The sequence below is a fragment of the Lissotriton helveticus genome, chromosome 12 (genome assembly GCF_964261635.1).
Source record: "Lissotriton helveticus chromosome 12, aLisHel1.1, whole genome shotgun sequence".
Lineage (NCBI taxonomy): Eukaryota > Metazoa > Chordata > Amphibia > Caudata > Salamandridae > Lissotriton > Lissotriton helveticus.
Genome location: NC_136073.1, coordinates 577,257,642 through 577,278,773, shown reverse-complemented (window position 1 = coordinate 577,278,773; position 21,132 = coordinate 577,257,642). Strand labels below are relative to the sequence as shown.

Genomic DNA, 21,132 nt, shown 5'->3' with positions numbered 1-21,132 from the left:
GAGCCTTGAACAGCCGTGTCTAAACAATCATCAATGGCGGATTTACCAGAGTCCATCAGGGATTTATAGAAGCTTTCCCTGTCTATTTTGGACCACCTTAGTCTCCTACCCTGGTCTGTTACCTTTTCCGTAATTATACCTTGGTATCTGCCTTTTGAGCCCACCTGATACCACAGCTCCAAGACAAGGGGATTGTGATCACTAAAGATGCTCCATTCAATCCCTACACTAATGACTCTATTTATTAAAAGTCTAGAAGCCAAGATATAATCAATAATGGATGAACATCCTCTGCCCTTGAATGTGGGTGGGAGGGTGCCATCCCTCTGCACACCCATCATATTGATAGTGTGCTCTAGATCGTAGTTAAGCCTGAGCTTGCTAAAAGCTAACCCATCCGGTGTGTGGGAGAAATGCGGTCCGTTCTCTACGGGGCAATGGAACCATTCAACATCTGTTGGGACCTGGGCCGAGCATAGGTGACAATTAAAGTCTCCCATGACCAGGAGAGCAGGTGCCTGCCCCTTTTTCTGGGTTATAATTTCCTGACCCAGTCTATCTTCCAACTCTCCTACAAATGAGGTGTGGTCACCCCCTGCCCCATTGTTATAAATATTGAAAACAGTGAGTCTTAGACCCTTCCCAATAAACCGTACTGCTTGTATGGCATGGGAGTTCCAGTCTGGGGTTGACCAGCTGCCCGGGAGGTTTAGATCTACATAAATGGATAGTCCTCCCATAGCTCTCCCCGATCTCGTTTTTTGCGCTGGGACAAAGAAACATTTATACCCCTGCATATGGAAGTTACTGTTATCAAGGGCCCATGTCTCCTGTAGGCTAATTACATGAAAATTGCTGATATAATTACGCCACTCTTTGTTGTTGAATTTAGCTGCCAAACCTGCTATATTCCAGGAAATAATTATCAGTGCCTCATTGACCTGCTCTATTCCCCCATGAGGCTCAGTTTGTTCCACGGTCTCCACCCGACCTGTTTCCAGCCCATATCTTCCCCCTGTGGGTTCAATAGCTGTAATCATGGGCACGTCTGCCTCAATGCTCCTAACCCTACTTGGTGAAGTATGTGGTACCAGGGGGCTTTGCTGCTCCAGTTCCAATAAAGAATCTACTGTTCTTATAGAGACCCCTGTTTTTTCAGCTCCTGGGGATACATCTCCCGTTCTGTTGGTAAGTCTGCCCGTGTGTCAATCAACCCCCTCAAGTCCATTCAGGCAATTAAATCTATTGAAACTATGGAGGGGTAACTCCGGGCGTGGAAAAACTGAGCGAACGTTAAAATCATAATGTCTGCCCCTCCGGGCGACCCTCGTCCAGTTATCAACGGTTTGATTGGGGTGCATTGGGGTTTGATTGGGGTGCATTGGGATAGGGGGAAAAAAAAAAGACACATGGAGGGTCTGAATTGTTGATTCCAATGATCTGTTCTTCCCTCGACATATATGCATAACGGTCCCAGCGTCTCTAAAACTCACCAGTATGCAATCCCCAATTATAGATTTGTTTGTTTTGCCCACCCAAGGCACCCTTCTCACCATAATGATTTCATTATTGAGGTGTACCGGAAGTGGTCTGTTCACATTCAACCATTTGATTACCTTACTTTTCAATGAGCAAAAGTTCTCAACTTCGCCCACTTCAAGTGGGGGAACACCAGCCATAACTACCGTGAAATCGTTTGCCTCTGGGGAGAGATTGGGCCTACGTGGCCTGGGGGGAGGCTTCATTGGGAGTGAAAGAGCAGTGCTACCAATAGTTGGTATTGAGGGAGCTGAACCTGCAGGTGAAGATGGCCTATTAAGATTAGGCGGATGGGCTGGGACTGAATTAATCATAGGAGGTTGTGGGTGGGGGACGACAATGGTAACCTGGGGGGGGGCTAAACTAACTGCCCTATTAGGGGGCTTCTGGGGGGCCGTTGGAGCGGGAATACTCTCAGAAGGTCTGCCCAGCGGGCCAACCGAGGATTTCATACTATTTAATGTAGCCTCCAAAATGGTGAGTCTAATCTCCACCTTTTTGATGCTCTCGCTAATTGGCAATAGTAGGGACCTGAGCAAAAATTCAAGATTTCCTAGCGGAACAACAGAAGGGGCGACATTGGTAACCTTGTTTACTGTGACATCTATCAAGTCGGTAACAGTGGTAACCTTTTCAGGGGGTGTTAAGTGTTCCTCTTCCAGTGACCTCTCCGGGGGTAGGGGAACTTTTTTTGTCCTCCCGAAATCAGAGTGGGGGATTTTTGGTTTCATTTTTCCTTGAACACCCCTCGACTTCCTCCTGCGTTTATTCGGTGGGGGCCCATATACCCCTTGCACAGAGGTTAGCTTGGGTTTAGCTTTCCTGGCTTTGGTAACCGGCAAGGGCTGGGAAATTAAATTGATAGTCACATTACTTTGGCTGTTAGAGGGGGTTAAGTTAATGGTTGGGTCAGTCGGGTTGTTGGTACAGTCCCTCAGCAAAAGTGGAACATCATCCAGCGAGGTTGACTCCTCACTAAGTGACATAGAGTTATCTCCGAGGGGCCTAATCTTCAAATTTTCTATAGAGCGCCTGCGCTCTGCCCTGAGCTTGATCAAGGTGCTTTCTTTATCCACTTCTCCCACGGCCCGGGGGAAATAATTATCTAGAGTCCTGTTTTTTACCCCTCCCGGCTTCATGGGAGTGCCCTCCCTAGCCGGAGAAGGCATAACTAACCGTAATAGGTGCAAAAAAGGAAAGAAGAAAATTACCAGGAGAGGAAACCAATGTTCAGAACACAAGCTAAAGAGGGTGGACCCAGCCCAGCCTAATCCGGCCTATGACGGCCTTAGACGGTCCCGCCCGCGAAGCGGTAGCACGATTCGCCTTTAACCTGACTAAAGCACACTCATAGGCTAATAGGCGGGGGCGTGGCCAGCGGGGAGAGCAGCCCAGGTGTGTTCAATCGGGCGCGCAGGGACTCCTGGACACTGGAGTCCTGGCGTTTATGCTCGCAACCCCGCTGACGCTGTAGCCTGACCCGCGCTCCTCTCCACAAGTTCCCAGTCAAACAGCAGTTTTAAGAGCAAGACGCTGCGGGACCCGCGAAGCGGGTCCGGCGAGGCGCTGTGGTAATCCCAAGTACAGCAACTCACAGGGACACAGGAGAACAATCCAACAACAGGTAGGGCGTGCACACAGCTTCCAAGGAGGTCCCAAAAAGCCGGCGGCAAGGTCTACTTTTCACTCCGTTGGCGGGGGGCGTGGCCAGCGGGGAGAGCAGCCCAGGTGTGTTCAATCGGGCGCGCAGGGACTCCTGGACACTGGAGTCCCGGCGTTTATGCTCGCAACCCCGCTGACGCTGTAGCCTGACCCGCGCTCCTCTCCACAAGTTCCCAGTCAAACAGCAGTTTTAAGAGCAAGATGCTGCGGGACCCGCGAAGCGGGTCCGGCGAGGCGCTGTGGTAATCCCACGTACAGCAACTCACAGGGACACAGGAGAAAAATCCAACAACAGGTAGGGCATGCACACAGCTTCCAAGGAGGTAATAATCAATCAATATATACTTTATTCGGCATAAAAACAACACCATAAAAGCACAAGCTAAAAAAACTATTCATACATTTAAAATTTCGACACCAGGGGAGCATAACTAAATGAGCATTGCTAGCCCTGCTAACATTAAATTACTAGCATAAAAAAGAACTTCCCCCTCCATACATTTCATTACACGCACTTCCTATCTCACCGGGAGGAGGACAAGCTACGGGCCGATCACACATTCCCTCTGGTGTTCCTGAGACGCATTGCCACTCTTAAAAAATGTACAGTGCAATAAAAAGTTAAAATCTCATAGGAGAGACACTTTAGCCTGCCTAAACCCAGCTTTTTTAAAAATCCTTTATAAAAAATGCTAACTAGGGTGCATATAAAACGGGCATAGGAGTACAAAATGAAGGGTATCCTGCGGAGATCGATGATCGCAGCCGCAGGGGCCCTTCTGCTCCACCGTCTTAGTAAAACCTGGTGGGACCACAAGACTATGATGTAAGGAATCCAGCCTAAAAGCGTCACTAAAAATCTGTCTTGGGCACTCTGGATGAGATATAAATAAGGTTCAATGCCCATGCAGGATTTAGTTAGAATGTGCATTCTCACCGCAGGTTTTCTTATCTCATAATCTTCCCTACTGGAACCCAAATGTTTCAAAAACTCCCCCTTGACCATAACCTTGTCCTTGGCCAGCAATTTCGTTGGGTGAATGAAAAATTCGGGATGACCCAGGGCCTCAAAGGATTCCCTAACATAGTTAAGCCATGGGATATTCATCCCTTTGTCCCTTGCCATGCAATCCTGTAAGAGTTCTCTTGTCAATGTGGCCTCTGGGTTAGTCTAGATTTTAACCCAGCAACTAATGGGTTTTAATTTTATCCTGTTATTAATATAAGCAGCACCCAATTCCTCGTGAACAGTGAAGCCCGGGGTACTTTGTGGTACTTTTAATAATCTTCTAAAAATGTGTTCTCTTCAATATGGAGAGATTTAGCATCCACAAAGCCCCATACCTCACTGCCATAGAGTACTTTGGCACAGCATATTGAATTATAGAGATTCAAAATCGGGTCGGGAGACCAGCGGCCCAACCTATGGGCATAATTCATAATTGCACCCGTACTTCTGGTAAGGCTACAACATTTTTCCTCCAACAAAGGTTTAAGTCTAGAGTCAACTAATATCCCCATGTATGAAAAGGACTGGACTTTTTCTATGCAATGTGCCCCAATCATGTATTTGTAATTTTTTTGGGGCACCTTTCCTACCTCCATTATGTATGATTTAGCCACATTTGCTGACAGGTCCAGCCCCTCCATAAAACAGCACTACAGGAGCCAACAGACTTCCTTTCGACTCTCCTGTTGTCCTTTCCCTTATCCCCTTTCTCACCTCCCCTCCCCCCTCCACTACTTTTCTCTCTCCTTTCTCTCCTCTCCTAATGTATTGCTTATTTTTTGATGTAATGTGTAATTGTTGATCTTGTTCTGTTACATTGTTGAAACTCATGTAAAGCGCTCTGATACCTTCGAGTCTAGCCAGCGCTATATAAAACTCTTTAAATAATAAATTAACAAAGGACCCTGCCTGCACAAGCTTAAAGTTAGAAGGCGGCAGGATCTGCTGATTACTGTATACCGTGGCTGCGCTCTTCTTAATTTGAGGATGAGATCTTGCACTGTTAGTATAGCGGAAGCCCAAGTAACTGAATTCCTCATCACAACCTAGCTCAAACTCATCTAGTCCAAACGCCCTTCTATGATTTCACCAATCCTCGCTAACACCTTCCGCGTATAGGCATTTGCTTTGAGTTTTTATATTTTAACAACACTCCGCAAAGAGGGAAGAGTAATTTGTTCAAAGCATTTTCAGTTTGCGCACTAACAACTGTATTCTCGCCATTTGTAAGATAGAGAATACATACCCCATTATCATTCAGGCAATCCACACTATACCTTTCCACATGGTCATGAAGATCATATATTACAATCTGACAAAGCGGTGAGGCCAGAAAGCAACACTGGCTGGCTCCTTTAGAAAATTAGTTGGCTTTGTGTTTTCCTCCCTTGTACCATATAGGAGAAAGGTTGTAACTGACATGAAACGCACACAAAGAATTAATGAAGTGTTTAATGATAGCATAGGAGGCCATAGCTAGACTTGAAAGGTCTCAATCTACATTAACTTTCCTTATGATTCACTAGATGTGTTGCCAGTCATGCTCCATCACTGATCTCTGCCAACAACTAACACCAAGGCAACTACATGCACTCATGTCCTGACTCTATTACCGTCTATTAAATGGTGCACTAGGTTTAAAAGGGACAGTCTTTATCCAAAGCTGGCTCTTCAACACCTAAGACAAGGATAATATATGCATCCTAGCAGCCAAAGAATAGCACGCCTCTAATGTCTTGGTGGACGTTTAGCTCCTGGCAGCGGGGCAGGTGGAGGCAAAATATTGGGGGTTCCTTGATCTCCTAACATAACATTCAGGGTCACCCAATAAGCACTCAACACAATATATTTCCCAAAGGCTCCACAGAGAGCTTGAGCTAGCCAATGCAATGTACCAAAGGTTGTAATAAACATCTGCTGCCCTGTCAGATAATCAGTTAGAACTTAGCATAGTCTGACATGGGTATGTGCTTCACAGATACTGTTTTTTTGTCATGCCCTTATATTTAGTGATTCATAAAAGGGGGTGGTGATGGACAGAGCATCTGAATTAAGCAGAACACTCCTACCCAGTCAAAAGATCAGGGCTTGATCCATCACCGTTTTTTAGCTCACTGCACCATCCCAGCTCAGAACCTGGCTACATGCAAATTAGTCTGACCCTGGCCCAGTGCATCATGGGAACAGGGCAGGCCAAACTACCAAGCCAATTCTTTACTGGAAAGGAAACAAGCTTCCGGGGACCGATTTCTGGCATTACAGCCGTCTTCGGCTTGAATCCTGATGGTGCAGTGAGCAAGGGACTCATGTCTGAGCATACCCTTCCACACTTGTAGTGGCCAAAACGATTCATAAAAGGGGGTGGTGATGGACAGAGCATCTGAATTAAGCAGAACACTCCTACCCAGTCAAAAGATCAGGGCTTGATCCATCACCGTTTTTTAGCTCACTGCACCATCCCAGTTCAGAACCTGGCTACATGCAAATTAGTCTGTCCCTGGCCCAGTGCATCATGGGAACAGGGCAGACCAAACTACCAAGCCAATTCTTTACTGGAAAGGAAACAAGCATGGAGCCAGGTTCAGAACTGGGATGGTGCAGTGAGCTAAAAAACGGTGATGGATCAAGCCCTGATCTTTTGACTGGGTAGGAGTGTTCTACTTAATTCAGATACTCTGTCCATCACCACCCCCTTTATGAATCGTTTTGGCCACCACAAGTGTGGAAGGGTATGCTCAGATGTGAGTCCCTTGCTCACTGCACCATCAGGATTCAAGCAAGCCGGGCCGAAGACGGCTGTAATGCCAGAAACCGGTCCCCGGAAGCTGGTTTCCTTTCCAGTAAAGAATTGGCTTGGTAGTTTGGTCTGCCCTGTTCCCATGATGCACTGGGCCAGGGTCAGACTAATTTGCATGTAGCCAGGTTCTGAGCTGGGATGGTGCAGTGAGCTAAAAAACGGTGATGGATCAAGCCCTGATCTTTTGACTGGGTAGGAGTGTTCTGCTTAATTCAGATACTCTGTCCATCACCACCCCCTTTATGAATCGTTTTGGCCACCACAAGTGTGGAAGGGTATGCTCAGATGTGAGTATCTTGCTCACTGCACCATCAGGATTCAAGCAAGCGGGGCCGAAGACGGCTGTAATGCCAGAAACCGGTCCCCGGAAGCTTGTTTCCTTTCCAGTAAAGAATTGGCTTGGTAGTTTGGCCTGCCCTGTTCCCATGATGCACTGGGCCAGGGTCAGACTAATTTGCATGTAGCCAGGTTCTGAGCTGGGATGGTGCAGTGAGCTAAAAAACGGTGATGGATCAAGCCCTGATCTTTTGACTGGGTAGGAGTGTTCTGCTTAATTCAGATACTCTGTCCATCACCACCCCCTTTATGAATCTTATATTTAGTGAAACATGATAATCTCTGCTATCTAGCCATGTGTGCTTACTAGTGCCTCGTGGATCCCAACCCTTCACCATACTAGCTTCTTCTACTCCTACCTGTCTTCTCCATTGGAGGGCTGAGACGAGTATTTTCATCAGCCTGGGCTGTTTTCTTATCATCCGGCATCATATCCTGCTGAAGAGTGCCTTCCTCTGGCATTTGTTCCTGATGGATCACAGCCTCCTCTGGCCCTTCTTTGGTATAAACCCTGCATTCCTCTGGCAGAGTTTCCTGATGGAACAAAGTCGCATCTAATGTCATTTCCTGTTGGCTCTTCCTCTCCTCAAGTATTGCTTCCCTTTTTCCCGTGCCTTTCTCTTCTACAACATCCTGCTTGGCAAGACTTTCTTCAAGCATCATTTTTAGTCGATCCTTGTTTACCTCTGACACCATTTCCTGGTGGCCCTTTCTCTGCAGTGATAATACTTCTTCTCTGCCCCCGCCCTCCGCTCTTACCATTTCCTGCTGTATACTACTCTCTTGTAGCATACATTTGCTTTGGATCCTATTGTCTGCTGCAATCTTGTCCTGCTTGCTCATGGCTTGTGCTGGTATAACATCCTGCTGAGCCTTACCCTGCACTGGCATTTCTTGCTGCTGGCCCTCACCTCCCCTTGACAATAACCTGTGGTGGGCTGTCGTCACATCTTCTTGAATAATATCTTCCTCTTTTACTACTACCTGGTAGCCTTCTACGTCTTCTAACACTATATTCTGCTGTGCCTTACTCTCTTCGGACATCACCGCTTGCTGGATTTTATACTCCTCTGACATCATTTCCTGCTGGTACACGCTTTCTTCTGACAATGCTTCATGCTGGACCTTATCCTCCTCTGGTACCAGTTTCTGCTGGTCCTCACCTTCAGATATCACTATGTCTGGTTGGCCCTTCCTCTGTACTTGCTCCACTTCCTGCTCGACTTTGCTCGCCTCTGGTATTTCCTGCTGTACCTTGTTCTCCTCAGGCACTGCTTTCTGGTGTGTGCTGCCTTCCTCTTCTGCTATTTCCACTTCACCCATGCAGCCCCCAGGTATCTCTTCTTGCTGATCATTACTTTCTTGTGGCATCACCTCCTGGTGGCTATCACCTTCATTAAGCACCTCATTCCCCTCTTTACTCTCATCTGTCATCGTGTCTTGTTTCTCAATAGTCCCTTCTTGCCTTACTGCGTGCTGAGCACAGGTCTTGTCTGGTGTCACTTCTTCCTGGGCCGTACGGTCCTTTGGCGGCTGCTCCTGCTGTGCTTTACGTTCTTCTGACTTGACTTCCTGTTGTACTCCACTTCCCCCCTTCTCTTCTTGCTGCACCTTGCTTTCTCCGGATTTCACTTCCTGCAGGTTCTCTTCTTCTTCTCCTTGTTTCACTTCCATCTGCGCCTTAAAGTCCCCTGACAGATCCTCCTGCTGGCCCTCAGCTTTGTCTGCTATTATTAGGTCATGCTGGACGGCAGTCTCCACTTCTTTCTGGTCCTTACCCTCCTCCAGTATCACTTTCTGTTGGACTTCACTTTCCTCAGTCTTGGCTCCATGCTGGGCCTCACTCTCATCTTGTCTCACTTCTTCCTCAACCTTCTCCTCCTGTGGGAAGTCCTTGACTTTAGCAGCATGGACATCCATCTTAAAATCTTCCACAGGGATGCATGCTGGAACAAGGAGGGACACAGAGAGCATAGGTAAATGAAGAACATGAATGCAAAATGTGAGCAGTGCAATCTTGCTTGGCACCCAAAAGGAAGTGTGCAGCCTGCTGGTCTCACATACCGTGCCACAATTTCGACCTTAAATATAATGAGGCTTTTAGGCTTCCAATGAGGTCTTATTTCAGATTATGCAACGTGTAGTACTTCATAGACCTAAGGGTTAAAATTGTAAATTGAAGACTAATTGCTTCACGAATAATGTAATTTCTTTTGCATGCCTTCTGTCAGGTACCTGTTTTTTTTTACAGAACTCATATAAATATTGGTTTCCTGGGTGACTCAAAACCAATGTACTGCATACTTCCTCTTCCGGTGTAGTGCAGAGCAAGCCTATAATATTTTACTAAATTTTCATTAGCAATGTATAAAGTTCAAATGTTTATTTACACAACCCTTAGTATTTCTCTCAAGAACTAGAGACAATCCACCTTTTCACAATGCATTTATCATCGCACACTCCCAAGTGTCGTAATTGTAGATGCAAGCATAATTTGCCATACCATGACCTCATGAGTGTTGCTACCCTTGAGGAAATGCCATATTAGCTACAAATGTGCATACAAAACGCTGTTCATCAGTCCCCCGGCTGCATATTTAGAACAAGCATTTACAATGCAACGGTTTCGCCTTTGCAAAAGTTTAAGCTATTGGCATTGTAAATGACAAACTTTTTATTTATGTGTTGGTTTTGAAAACAGATAAATAAAAGGCATTGTCATTTACAATGCCAATAGCTTAATCTCTCGCAAATGCGAGACCTATTGCATTTCTTAAAACACAGCAAGAAGAGAAACAGAGCTATCCGGAGTAGCACTGGATAGAAAGATAGGTTTCAATGGAGCCTTGGTTGAGGCAGCCCCTTGAAGGTTTCACTCACGCGATGGCCACTGATGGAACTGGGCCTTGCTGGGGTGGAAGAGAGAAACAGCTCCTGGACGCTAGGTCCAGGGATGTCTTGTGTGTGTCCAAGGTCCACACAGACCTTTAGTCAAGATTGGGGGTCTAGAAACACAACAAATATCTACTGGTCACAGTAGAGATTCTGCTAGTGCCCTGGGGATCCAGAGCTCGTGGCCCCTCATGGTTAGAGTTTGGAGCCCGTGACAAGTAAGAAAGGCACGTATCTCCAAGTCTGTTAGTGGCATAAAAAGAACTCTGTCCACCCTGATCTCGGCTGGCAGGAGGAGACACCGGGATGGTCCATGTTACTGTAGTGACCTGATGGTCACTGTTCGAGTTGGTTTTGTGCCACCCACTCCCAGAGGCTGCCTTACGCCTCATCCCACACCTATGGACTTGTGACCCTGCAACCCATGTGCCCTGGGCCAGTCCTACCCACTAACTTCCTGTGCCTGTGTCATGATTATATATGCCTGGTCCTAGGGCCCCAATACATTCCAGTTACCACCGGCAGGCTCTGTTTCAAGCAGGTCCTCGCGCTAGAGAGAGCAGCCCCGGTGTGGTGGGTGGTGGTGTGGATTTGGACTCCGGGTAGCTCCCAACTGGACTTTTTCAACTGTTCGGATTGTTTATGTCCTGGCTACACTGGCGGAGAGCTTTCTAGCAAGTTCCCGCCGGGCAAACTTGGAGAGACTGTCAGAGCTGCAGGGGCGGGGCGGGCACAGGGTTCAAGTGGGAGAGCACCGGAGTTATCAACCCAGCAGCAGTCGAGGTCTCTGCTATGGAACTCTGGCGGCATCTAGTGGCCAAAGAACACAGTGTGGGAGTGCTGACCTATTACAGCCACTTGAAGGCTGGATCCACGTCTGGCAGAAGGGCACGTGGAACCACTGGCATTCTAGAACATTAACGTTGGGATCGCACCCACAAAAGTAATAGTCTCTTTGATTTTTTGTTCTATTAACTTAAAAGACTTGACATTCATGGAATAAGATCTGGTTCGTTTTTATAAAAGCAATGTTTTTCAGGCTATGTTCAAGAACACTAATAATGATACATGTTGTTCGTGCAAAGACGATTCGAATACTATAGTTATAAACGCAATTGTGTAACAAAGCGTAAAAATTAGGGAACGTTTTAGTAATGCGGGTATGTTAGTATGGTATTCTGGGTAGTGTAGTCTCAAGCAAAATGATGCGCACCACCACGTGAACGCGAGAGCGAGAGGCAGCGAACGGCGCGGGCCAATCAGGAGTAAGGTAGCATAGAGAACGAGCTTTAAATGAAGGGGTAACAACAGGAGGTTAACTTCACCGGATCAGAAACAAGGGAGGATGGGTTTTAGCGTCCACTGCAGGTACGTGTAAGGAGGACTAATGGGTAAATAGATTTGCCAATCAAAACACGAATATTTTGTGTAGCACTGAAGGTGTGCTGAGAGAATAATCGAGGCAGTTATGTTTAAACACAGGGGGGTATAACACGTGGTTTCTGATGGCGAAGGGTGAATAGAGAACGTTGGATAGATGGAGAGGGGAATGGGAGTCGGTAGTTTCTATGCACAATAGCGCTGTGTGCGAGTGATAAAATGTGGCTGGATAAGCACTGTTTATAAAATGTGGCTGGATAAGCACTGTTCACAAAGGTAGAGTCTGTTAGTGTTGAGGCTACATGTTGTAGAAGAAAATTTGCACAATGATTATGTTGCACTAGCATTTAACTTTTGTAGATTAGAAAACGTGTGAGATTAATCTTAAATGAACGTAAGTGAATACACGATGTTTACCTTTTTCTATTATTGTGATTTATAGTGTTCCCTGACGAAGGGCGATGAGGTGCCCGAAATGCATTGGATTTTTAATAAATATTGCTTTGGACGAACCACTGCGTTGATCATGTTTGAAAATGAGGTCCGGAGGGCACGGTTCAAGCATTTGAAATCTGGAAAATGGCAGCATGCAGCCTGAATGTGAAGTAAAAGGACAGAGTAATACAGAAAATGTGATAAAATGTGGAATATTATGGTTAAAACTATGGAAGATTTGGAAATGGAAAGGCGCAATGATGGCAGCTGCGACTGGTTTTGGGGTGACATGTGTTACCCCACCCTTCTTCATTGATTCTAGAACATTTGCCACCCCTGTACAAGGCAGGTGCATGGTAGTGCCACTGTGGGCAGTCGCTATAAAACGTGTACAGTTCTGCTGTACTGAGGTTGGAGGGGTAGTGCAGGTTGATTGCATCGCTCTCCCTCGTACCCCCGCGGCATTGCCACTATGCAGTAATCACGTAGGGAGGTGCAAATTGAGGGCTTTGCCCCTAGGAGGCAGTCCTTGCATCTGGAACAGGTACAGTTCTCACAAAAGGAACCAAAGGGCTCTCGCCAGCCACGAGGATGAAGAAGACGCAGACACTGCGGGCAGAGCAGACAGCGAGCGGGGGCTCGAGTCAAACTACAAGGCTTTGAGTTCAAGTCACGGCTCTTCTCCCCGATGTTGTGTAAGTCGGGGCAGGCCATTCGCATTGCTCTTCGTTGACTCACTCCCACATACATGTAAGGGGGGCTGCAAAAGAGAGGTGTTTGGTGCGATGGGCGTATTAACATAAATAACCAAGTCACCCAGAATGTGCAGTGCAAACGAGTCGAAAGGGTTTGGGAGTAGCATTATAAAATTAATCTAGCACCCACTTCTGTCGCACTGCACCTCAAAGCACTTTTAAAACATGCTGCTTTGTCAGCTGGCTTGCTAGCTTAACCAGGAAAACATGCAAATAGGGTGTGGGGGCGAGAGCGTTAAATCTACGCAGAATAGAAGGAAAATGAAATTCCACCATGGTGTTTTTTTTCTCGAATATATCACCTCGCCTTAACTCGCATATAGCAATGTAACTTGAACAGCATTTGAGCTTATAAATAACTCCATCTGGCAAAATTAAAAAAACAAGCAAATCTGCATTGGACATGTTACGAAGCTCATCGTGAGGTCCGGACAACAGATGTAAACCAAACACAAAAGTACAACAACCTGTCGGAGATGCAGAAAGACACGCACATGTGTTTTAACCAATATAGCAGTTGGAAAAAAGACCTGTTAGCGGTTGCAAGGAACAACGTGGTTAGATTCCATCAAATAATATATTTGCGTGTTTCTCTTTTCAGATATATTCTTTTGATGTAATCTAACCACGTGGTTCCTTGCACCTGATACCATGTCTTTGCTGACACTGCTGTCAACAAAAGGAGACTCTTAACATGGATCCCCAGAGGGAGAGGGTGTGATACAGCGGTTAGAGCTTCTGACTCGTAAGCTAGGGATCGATGTTAGTCTCGGCGTCGATCCAACATTCCTGGCATTCTTTTCTGAGAAAATCACTTAATTTCTCAATTGCCAGCCCTATATCAATCTACAAAAATAAATTAAACAAAAAAAGCTTTTATCTCAGAGGGGTGGTGGGGGCAGACAAGTAGTGTTGTGGTAGGGGTGAGGGGATGGAGAGAGACTTCACAGGGCGATTAAGTGACGGCACTACAAATTAAGCGATAATTTAAGTATTAAGAAAAAAGCAGCAACCTCGGAGCGGTGGGCAAGCAGTGTTGTGAGGGGGTGGCTGGGACGACAAAGGGAGATTATGTGACGGCAGGGCAAATGAAGCTGCCGAAGTTTAATGCACGAAGTAAACCAAACAGAACACTTAACGAGCAGAGTAAGGCCAACAACAACAAAGTCAGGTCCCGGGCCGGCCAGCCAATCACAGCGCGGCCAGGGGAATGACGTCATGGGGGTGTCCCGGCAGGCAGCCAATGACAGCGCGGCCCAGGACAAAGGGGCAGGACTTAAAAGAAGACCGAGAAACGCCCCCGAATCGCGTTTTCTCGGGAAAGCGTGATTGACAGCCTCTGTCTCCCAATGGCTAGCCTCCATTTATGGAGCTAGCCAATGGGAGACAGAGGCTGAACCAAAGCCCATATGTAGGATCATGAGATTTCGCCGTGGGCGGAGCAACTGCTACGCAGTTGCAACGCCCAGGGCAAACCTAAAAATTAAGGTAAAAAATAGAGACTGAACATGAGCTATTTTGTTGTTTAAGGCATGTTTGGCATATTTTATCATATGTATGAGTTCAATTGGGAATAAAATAGCAATTTTAAGTAAGGGACGTTATAGCAGGAAACTCTGCAACCCATGTGAAAGTCAATAACCAGGAACTCTGTAAACTAACTCTTGGGTAATAAAAAGTCTCCTCTTTCCTACCTATTATTGAGTATCATACCACTTTTTTTTTTATAATTCTATGTTTTAGCCCTCTACAATAATCAGTATTTTTTAATTGTCCGTTGTCCACTTCTGAATCTGCGTCACATAAATAAAATGGCAGCATTGGACTGACTTTGCTGTACACCGGACTCTCTCACTACATCATGGATTACGGACTAATGTCAGAAAATCATAGACACATTTAGAAGAAGAGAGTAGAGCAGGCGGTGTACTTTTTTTTACTGGATATGCTGCTTTCCTGGGCCTGTTAAGCCCTGACGCTGAGCCTTCACAGGCCTGCACTCAGCTTAATCTGAGTCTGTGGTGCCATTCTGTTTTTCGGGTTCTCTCGACATCATTGGTGGGGGCTGCTTACCAGTGGCAGCTAGTGTCATTTGAAAGTGGTGAGGGGTAAAAGTTAGGAATAACTTCTAAGTAGCAAGCGAGTACTGCATATATTCATTTACTTCCACTGTGTTATTATTTTGAAAGCTATGTACCCCCATCACACCCATTTGTACAGAATCACAAACACAACTGGAATAGGTCACCACTGCCCTGTGCAGGGAGACCACGGACTCGGTGGCCATGTATTCTGAACACCTTTTTGACTCACTGACAGGCACTGCAACTCAGTTCAAAGTATGCACTGTACAAGAGTAATGCGCTACATCGAAAAATACAGAAGTAACATCATGGAAATAGCTAACACTCTGCAATAATACGTAAAAGTTCCCACCAATAATTTTGACTTGGACTCTGAAGAGACCTCCACCCCCATTGTTCGAAATGTTAGCACCCACCCCACTCTACTTTCAAAGAAGTTTGTGGCTTAAGGCACACAACACTTACCACCTGTATGTTTATGTGAGGGCGGGGTTTTAAAGCATGTAGTCTAATGACTTGCTCTCTGCTGCATTGTACTCCTGTGAACAACACAAACTGGGGGGGCACTACCAACCAGAATATAAGATCCTTAATTTTTGCCCGGCGATGTCGCCTCTTGAACCCACAAAGAAGTTAAACTATTGAAGAGGCAGGCGCTGGAGACTGGAAGGCAGGAAACAAGGTTTTTATTCGCTCCGGAGGAGAACACAACGAAAACGGACAGAAGGTATCGTTCTGAGGTGCTCTAACTGCATCCCTGAGGCCTGGCCTCTTATACACAAGTTTATCTCTTTATTACATGTAACACATTCTCGTTGATACTTTGATGTACGGAAAGACATCCTCAGAATCCCCCCTTCCCAGCCCGTTCCCATGCAAGGCTACAGTGGAAGTCCCCGCCCCGTTCACAACAGGTGATGATCATCGCGCAGCTGGGTATTCCGCCGATTCACGGAGTGTGCGGGTTTCGATCGGATCTCGTGGGATGGGGGGGGGGCTTTGATCATCTCGGGGGTCCTTTGAGGAGGGAAGCTTCCTATTGTATGGGGAGGGGCAAGAGGTTGGTATCGGCAGAGCTAGGTGTCGGCCTGGGAACGGGGAAGACAAACGGGCACACGGGGAAAAGGGGTTTGCATCAAAAGGGCCGGAGGTCATGACGGGGAAGCAGGGAGGTGTCGCGCTGGGAACAGGATGAGGGCCTGGGGCAGAGCAGCGCCGAAGAGGGGTTTATGACTCAAGGCAGGTGCAAGCAGGGGGGTTGCCAGCGAAGTTAGGAGAGAGAGAGAGAGACGCGCTGGCTCTCGGCGAGAGCAGGGAAGCCATGGTGTCCAAAATGGCGGCTGTTTTACGCGCACAAAAGGTTTAAGGAGAGCAAGAGGGCGCCGATAATGTTGACGGTTTTCAGCCTAACTTTTAACAGTCCTCCCTTTTCAACATATCTAGCCAACTTGCTTACTCAATGTCAATTTTCATCAGATTCCTAACTTCGGTATCATATAATGCCCTCATATGTTCGCTTCCAATGTCCACAGTTTTGGGAAAAATACAACTCGCACATAAAGAACACATAGGTGGCAAACATTGAATTCCTAAGCATAGGCCACATATTACAACTACGGGAATCAGGATAATGGTGAGCAGTCTCCAGCCCCAGCTTTTGACGGTGTCCCAGAACCAACCACCAAGCGACCATTCTTCTTGCTCTTGGTGAACTTCCGAAGAGAGTCTGTGAAGATGTTCGATGGCTTTGTACACTGAGGGTGAGTTGTCCGGTATGTATGTACAACAGCTGGCCCCAATAATGCGGCATGCTCCTCCATGGTCCGCCAGAACCACATCTAGAACGAGGCGGTTCTGAAGAGCCACCAAACGGACCGCTTGGAGCTCGGCAGTGTTGTTGGCAAAGATGCCCGCTGTGATGTTCATGGTTGTCTCGACTGCCTGAGTCAAATGTCGGATGGCACGGCTGTTTGCCATCGGGCCCCAGAGGGGGACGAGTCCTTTCATAGCATCGAGGAACTGTGCCCCTGTTGAGTCGGCTTGCTCAACGTCTTTGGCTCGTTTTTGTCTGTGGTGATTCGCTGGGGCCACATAAGTTGGAGGAAGGACGAAGGAGATGTAGCAAGTGCCCCCCCAGCCTTTGGGGAGCCAGGTGTAGGCCTTCGTGCCACAGATGAAATACATGTTTGGGGATGACACAAAGGAAGGTGGATCCGTGGAGTCCAAAGTTCTGGTAAAGCGGCAAGCGCTGTGACCCACCAGCTGTGTCCCAAGTCCTTCTACACACATGTGGCCTGTGACGTTGATGACCGTCAGGGCCACAGTCAGAGTGGCAGCCGTTCGTTTCCGCAGATAGGAGAAGGTGGGTCTGGTTGGATTGTTGAACACCTGCATTTCGATTCGTTCTTTGGCCGGAATGTCCATTTGGATTGAGTCGCTGGGGGTCAGCGGGCAGAAGTGTGTCTTTGTCTTGTTTCGCCCGGCCCCATGAGAAGAATGTGCTGCAGCTCTGCTGGAGGTGGCATTTCCCGTATAGCTCTCTTGCAGGAGGATCAGCCAGGCAAGGCAGGAGCCGTGGACGGAGAAGGGTGAAGGGATGAATGGTATTGAATGTCCAGTGGCATGGGGTAGCAACCCACAGATCCAGCAGTTGGTGGCGTTGGTGGCAAGATTGTGCTGGTGAAGTAGCTGCACGAAAGAGTTGTTCCAAAACTCCTTTCGCCTTTCTCTTAGTTGAGGAGAGAGCGAAATTAGATAATGTTCCTTCATGGTGGTAGGCTGAGCAGTGGTTAGGAATGTTTCGTGAGCAGGTGCGTGTTCTTCCATAATCCAGAGCGTAGTCATGAGGAGAAAACAGAGGAGGATTACGATGAAGAGTGCAATTGTCTTTGAGCTATGGAGTCTGTCTGTTCTCGGATTTCTGTAGTGGGTATTTCCTGTTGTCTCAGTCGGCTTCTTGTTTGGCGCTTCCATCATCTTCTTATCTGGCGCTTCCATCATCTTCGTCTTCAAGGTGCTCGGTAGTGGGCAGGACCACAGACTTAGTTTCAGCCTCTCTCCAGGTAACCCTTGGTAGTTTGGGTCACCGTTCTGAGATCCTTTAACCTAGTCCGTGGCCTACTTAGCCGAAGCTCCCTCCTTTCGACGCAGGAAATACCCTTCTTGAGATGGCACAGTGGGGTCAGGATGTTTTGAAAGTTCAAGTGTCTCTGTATCAGGGTAGCAGTTCAACGATGGTCGGTCCTGGTTCAGGAGCTCTTCTTGGGTGTTGACGGTGTCTGTCGTGGCCAGGGCTGGAGAGACCTTTTTGCAGTGATGAGCGTGCAGCCAGTGTTTCTTCCCCTCCACTCGAAGTGCGGTCCGAGTGGTGATCAGCACTTGCCAGGGGCCCGTCCACCGGGGTTCCAAACTCTTTGATCGCTGAAAGTTTCGGATCAGCACGAAGTCCCCCGGCTGGATGGCGTGACCCGGACCCCTGGAAGCATCGGGGATGGCCTGCTGCACCTGCTGATGAAGGACAGACAAAGTTTCAGTCAATTTGTACAGATAATCAGACATTAGGACATCCGGAACGTCATGAATGGACGTTGGTTTCGGGGCAGACCAGACGCTCATGGGTCGACCGAAGACAACTTCATAAGGGGTTAAGTGATGTCGGGTGGGGGTAGAGCGCATCGATAGCAATGCCAATGGGAGGGCGTCTGGCCATTTCAGGCCCGTCGTAGCCACTATTTTGGCCAGTTTAAGCTTTAGTGTGGCGTTGTGTCGTTCGACGAGCCCAGCAGATTGAGGGTGGAAGACTGCGTGGAATTTCTGTTTGATACCCAGCCCATTTAGGATGAGCTGGATAACGTTGGCTACAAAGTGGGGGCCATTATCACTCCATAAAACACGACAGAGGCCATAACGGGGGAAAAACTCCTTTAACAGGACCTTTGCAGTGGCCATAGCGGTGTTGTCACGGGTTGGATATGCTTCCACCCATTTGCTAAATGCGCACACCACGACAAGTACATATTTCAGGCCTTGGCATCTGTCTAGCTGGATGTAGTCCATCTGCAGGACTTCAAATGGGTGGTTTGGGACCCCAAATCCCCCCCGGGGTACTACAGTTCCCTTCCCGGGGTTGTGTTGCAGGCATATTAAGCATTGTTGGACCAGGCGTTTGGCGGAATCTGGGATCTTGTCATTGTGCCAAACCCTGGAGACAAGTTCGATCATGGGGGCTGATCCTATGTGGGCAGGGGAGTGTGCCATGGTTAATATGGGAATCAAGTATGAATCAGGTAGCAACCATCTGTTCGTGTCTTTTGTCCGCCAGCAGCCTTCATCGTCTTTCAATCCCACCCGTGCCCATTCAGTCAATTCGTGTTGTGTGCTAGCCGTTTGTATGTCTCTAATTGTGTCCTTGGCGTCAGTCCAGTTTTCTGCTTGTGACCTGGTCACGTACATACGTGTTGTCGTTCTATTTTCAGCTGTCGTTCGGGCGGTGATGTCGGCTAGTGCATTTCCCTGTCCAATAATGTCTGTCACCTTCTTGTGTGCCTGGCATTTGATAACGGCAAGTTTGTTGGGGAGGAGGACAGCTTCGATTAAGGCGGAGACTAAATCCCCGTGCAGAATGGGTGTGCCGTGTGAGGTCAAGTATCCTCTCTCCCTCCAGAGGAGCCCAAAATGGTGAACCACCCCGAAGGCATACTGGCTGTCGGTGTAAATGTTCGCCGTGGTTCCTGTTGCCAGGATGCAGGCTCTCGTCAAAGCAATCAGTTCCGCTGCCTGGGCAGATCGCTGGGTGATGCGGGCTGTTTCTACTACAGTTCGAGCCGTGGTGACTGCATAGGCAGCGGAAGTGGTACCATCGGAGAGTTTGATGCAAGAACCGTCCACCCACAACTCCCCGTCGGGGTCAGGGAAAGCTGTGTCTCTGAGATCGACCCTACTCCTGGTCTGTTCGTCCGTAAGAGTCACGCAGTCATGTACGGGGTGCACATTGGGGTCGTTCTCTGGCAAGGGTAACAGAGTTGCTGGGTTCAGTGTGGTGCATCTTTTCAGGGTGATATGGGGGGCAAGCAAGGTTAGTTCGTATCCAGTCAGTCGTGCACTCGTCAGATGTTGCGTCTTGGTTTGGTTCAGGAGGGTGTCGACTGCATGGGGTACCAGTACCGTGAGGGAATTCGAGAGTACAATCCCCTCACTCTGTCGGATAGAGACTGCAGCAGCAGCTACAGCTCGAAGGCAGGCAGGCAAGGCTCTGGCGACAGGGTCAAGAGTGGCAGAGAAGTAAGCGCACGGTCGTTGCTTAGGACCGATGGCCTGGGTCAGGACAGATAAAGCGCACCCCTCCCTTTCGTGAGTGTAAAGGGAGAAGGGCTTTCTGTAATCAGGGGTACCCAGGACAGGGGCTGAGCAAAGGGCATCTCGTAGTTCTGTGAAGGAGGTTTGACACTCAGGAGTCCAAGGGAGTGGGAAAGGGACGTCTTTGTTTAGGAGAGAGAGCAGTGGTTTTACAACGAGGCTGAAGTTTGGCAACCATTGTCGGCAGAAGGAGGTGAGGCCTAATAGGGAGCGAACCTGCTTCTGGGTTTTAGGGACAGGGGTGTCTAGAATGGTCTGGATTCGATCAGGGGTGAGTTTCCGTCCATCTTTGGACAGAAGGTGACCTAGGTAAGTGACCTGGGGTAGGCAGAATTGCAACTTCTTCTTGGAGACCTTGTGGCCATTTTCCGCAAGGAAGTGCAAGAGTTGAATGGTGGCGGTAACCGCTAGAGGGGTGGTGTCGGCTGCCAAAAGGATGTCATCGACATATTGTACCAACACCACCCCGTCGGGTAACCGGACTTGGTCTAGTTGCCTTTTGAGGGCCTGGCTGTAGATGCTAGGGCTCTCCGTGTAGCCTTGAGGGGCTCGGCAAAACCTATATGAGCGGGATTTTAGGGTAAAGCCGAAGAGATATCGGCTGTCTGGGTGGATGGGGATGGAGAAGAATGCGTTCTTGAGGTCGATGACGGAAAAGGTGGTGGCAGTGGATGGAATCAAGGTCAGGATGGTGGTGATGTCTGAGACCACAGGGTACTGGGGTACCACCACTTTGTTGATCTCTCGGAGGTCGATGATGAAACGGTATGCTTTCTCATCTCCCTCTCCCTGCTTCTTGATAATGGGCAAGATAGGGCTGTTGCAAACGTTGCTAACCACTTCCTCTACCACTCCTGCGTCTATCAGTGACTGGATAATCATTACCAA

The 21,132-nt window shown here is 48.0% G+C and overlaps 1 protein-coding gene across 1 annotated transcript in view; it reads right to left on the bottom strand.

The window, feature by feature from the left end:
• Positions 1-21,132, bottom strand: part of CNGB1 (cyclic nucleotide gated channel subunit beta 1) — a 1,191,945-nt gene that overhangs the window by 786,256 nt on the left and 384,557 nt on the right. Inside the window, 2 exon segments of the mRNA XM_078668834.1 lie at positions 7,703-9,309; positions 10,237-10,328. Coding sequence (XP_078524960.1) covers positions 7,703-9,309; positions 10,237-10,328 — 1,699 coding nt within the window.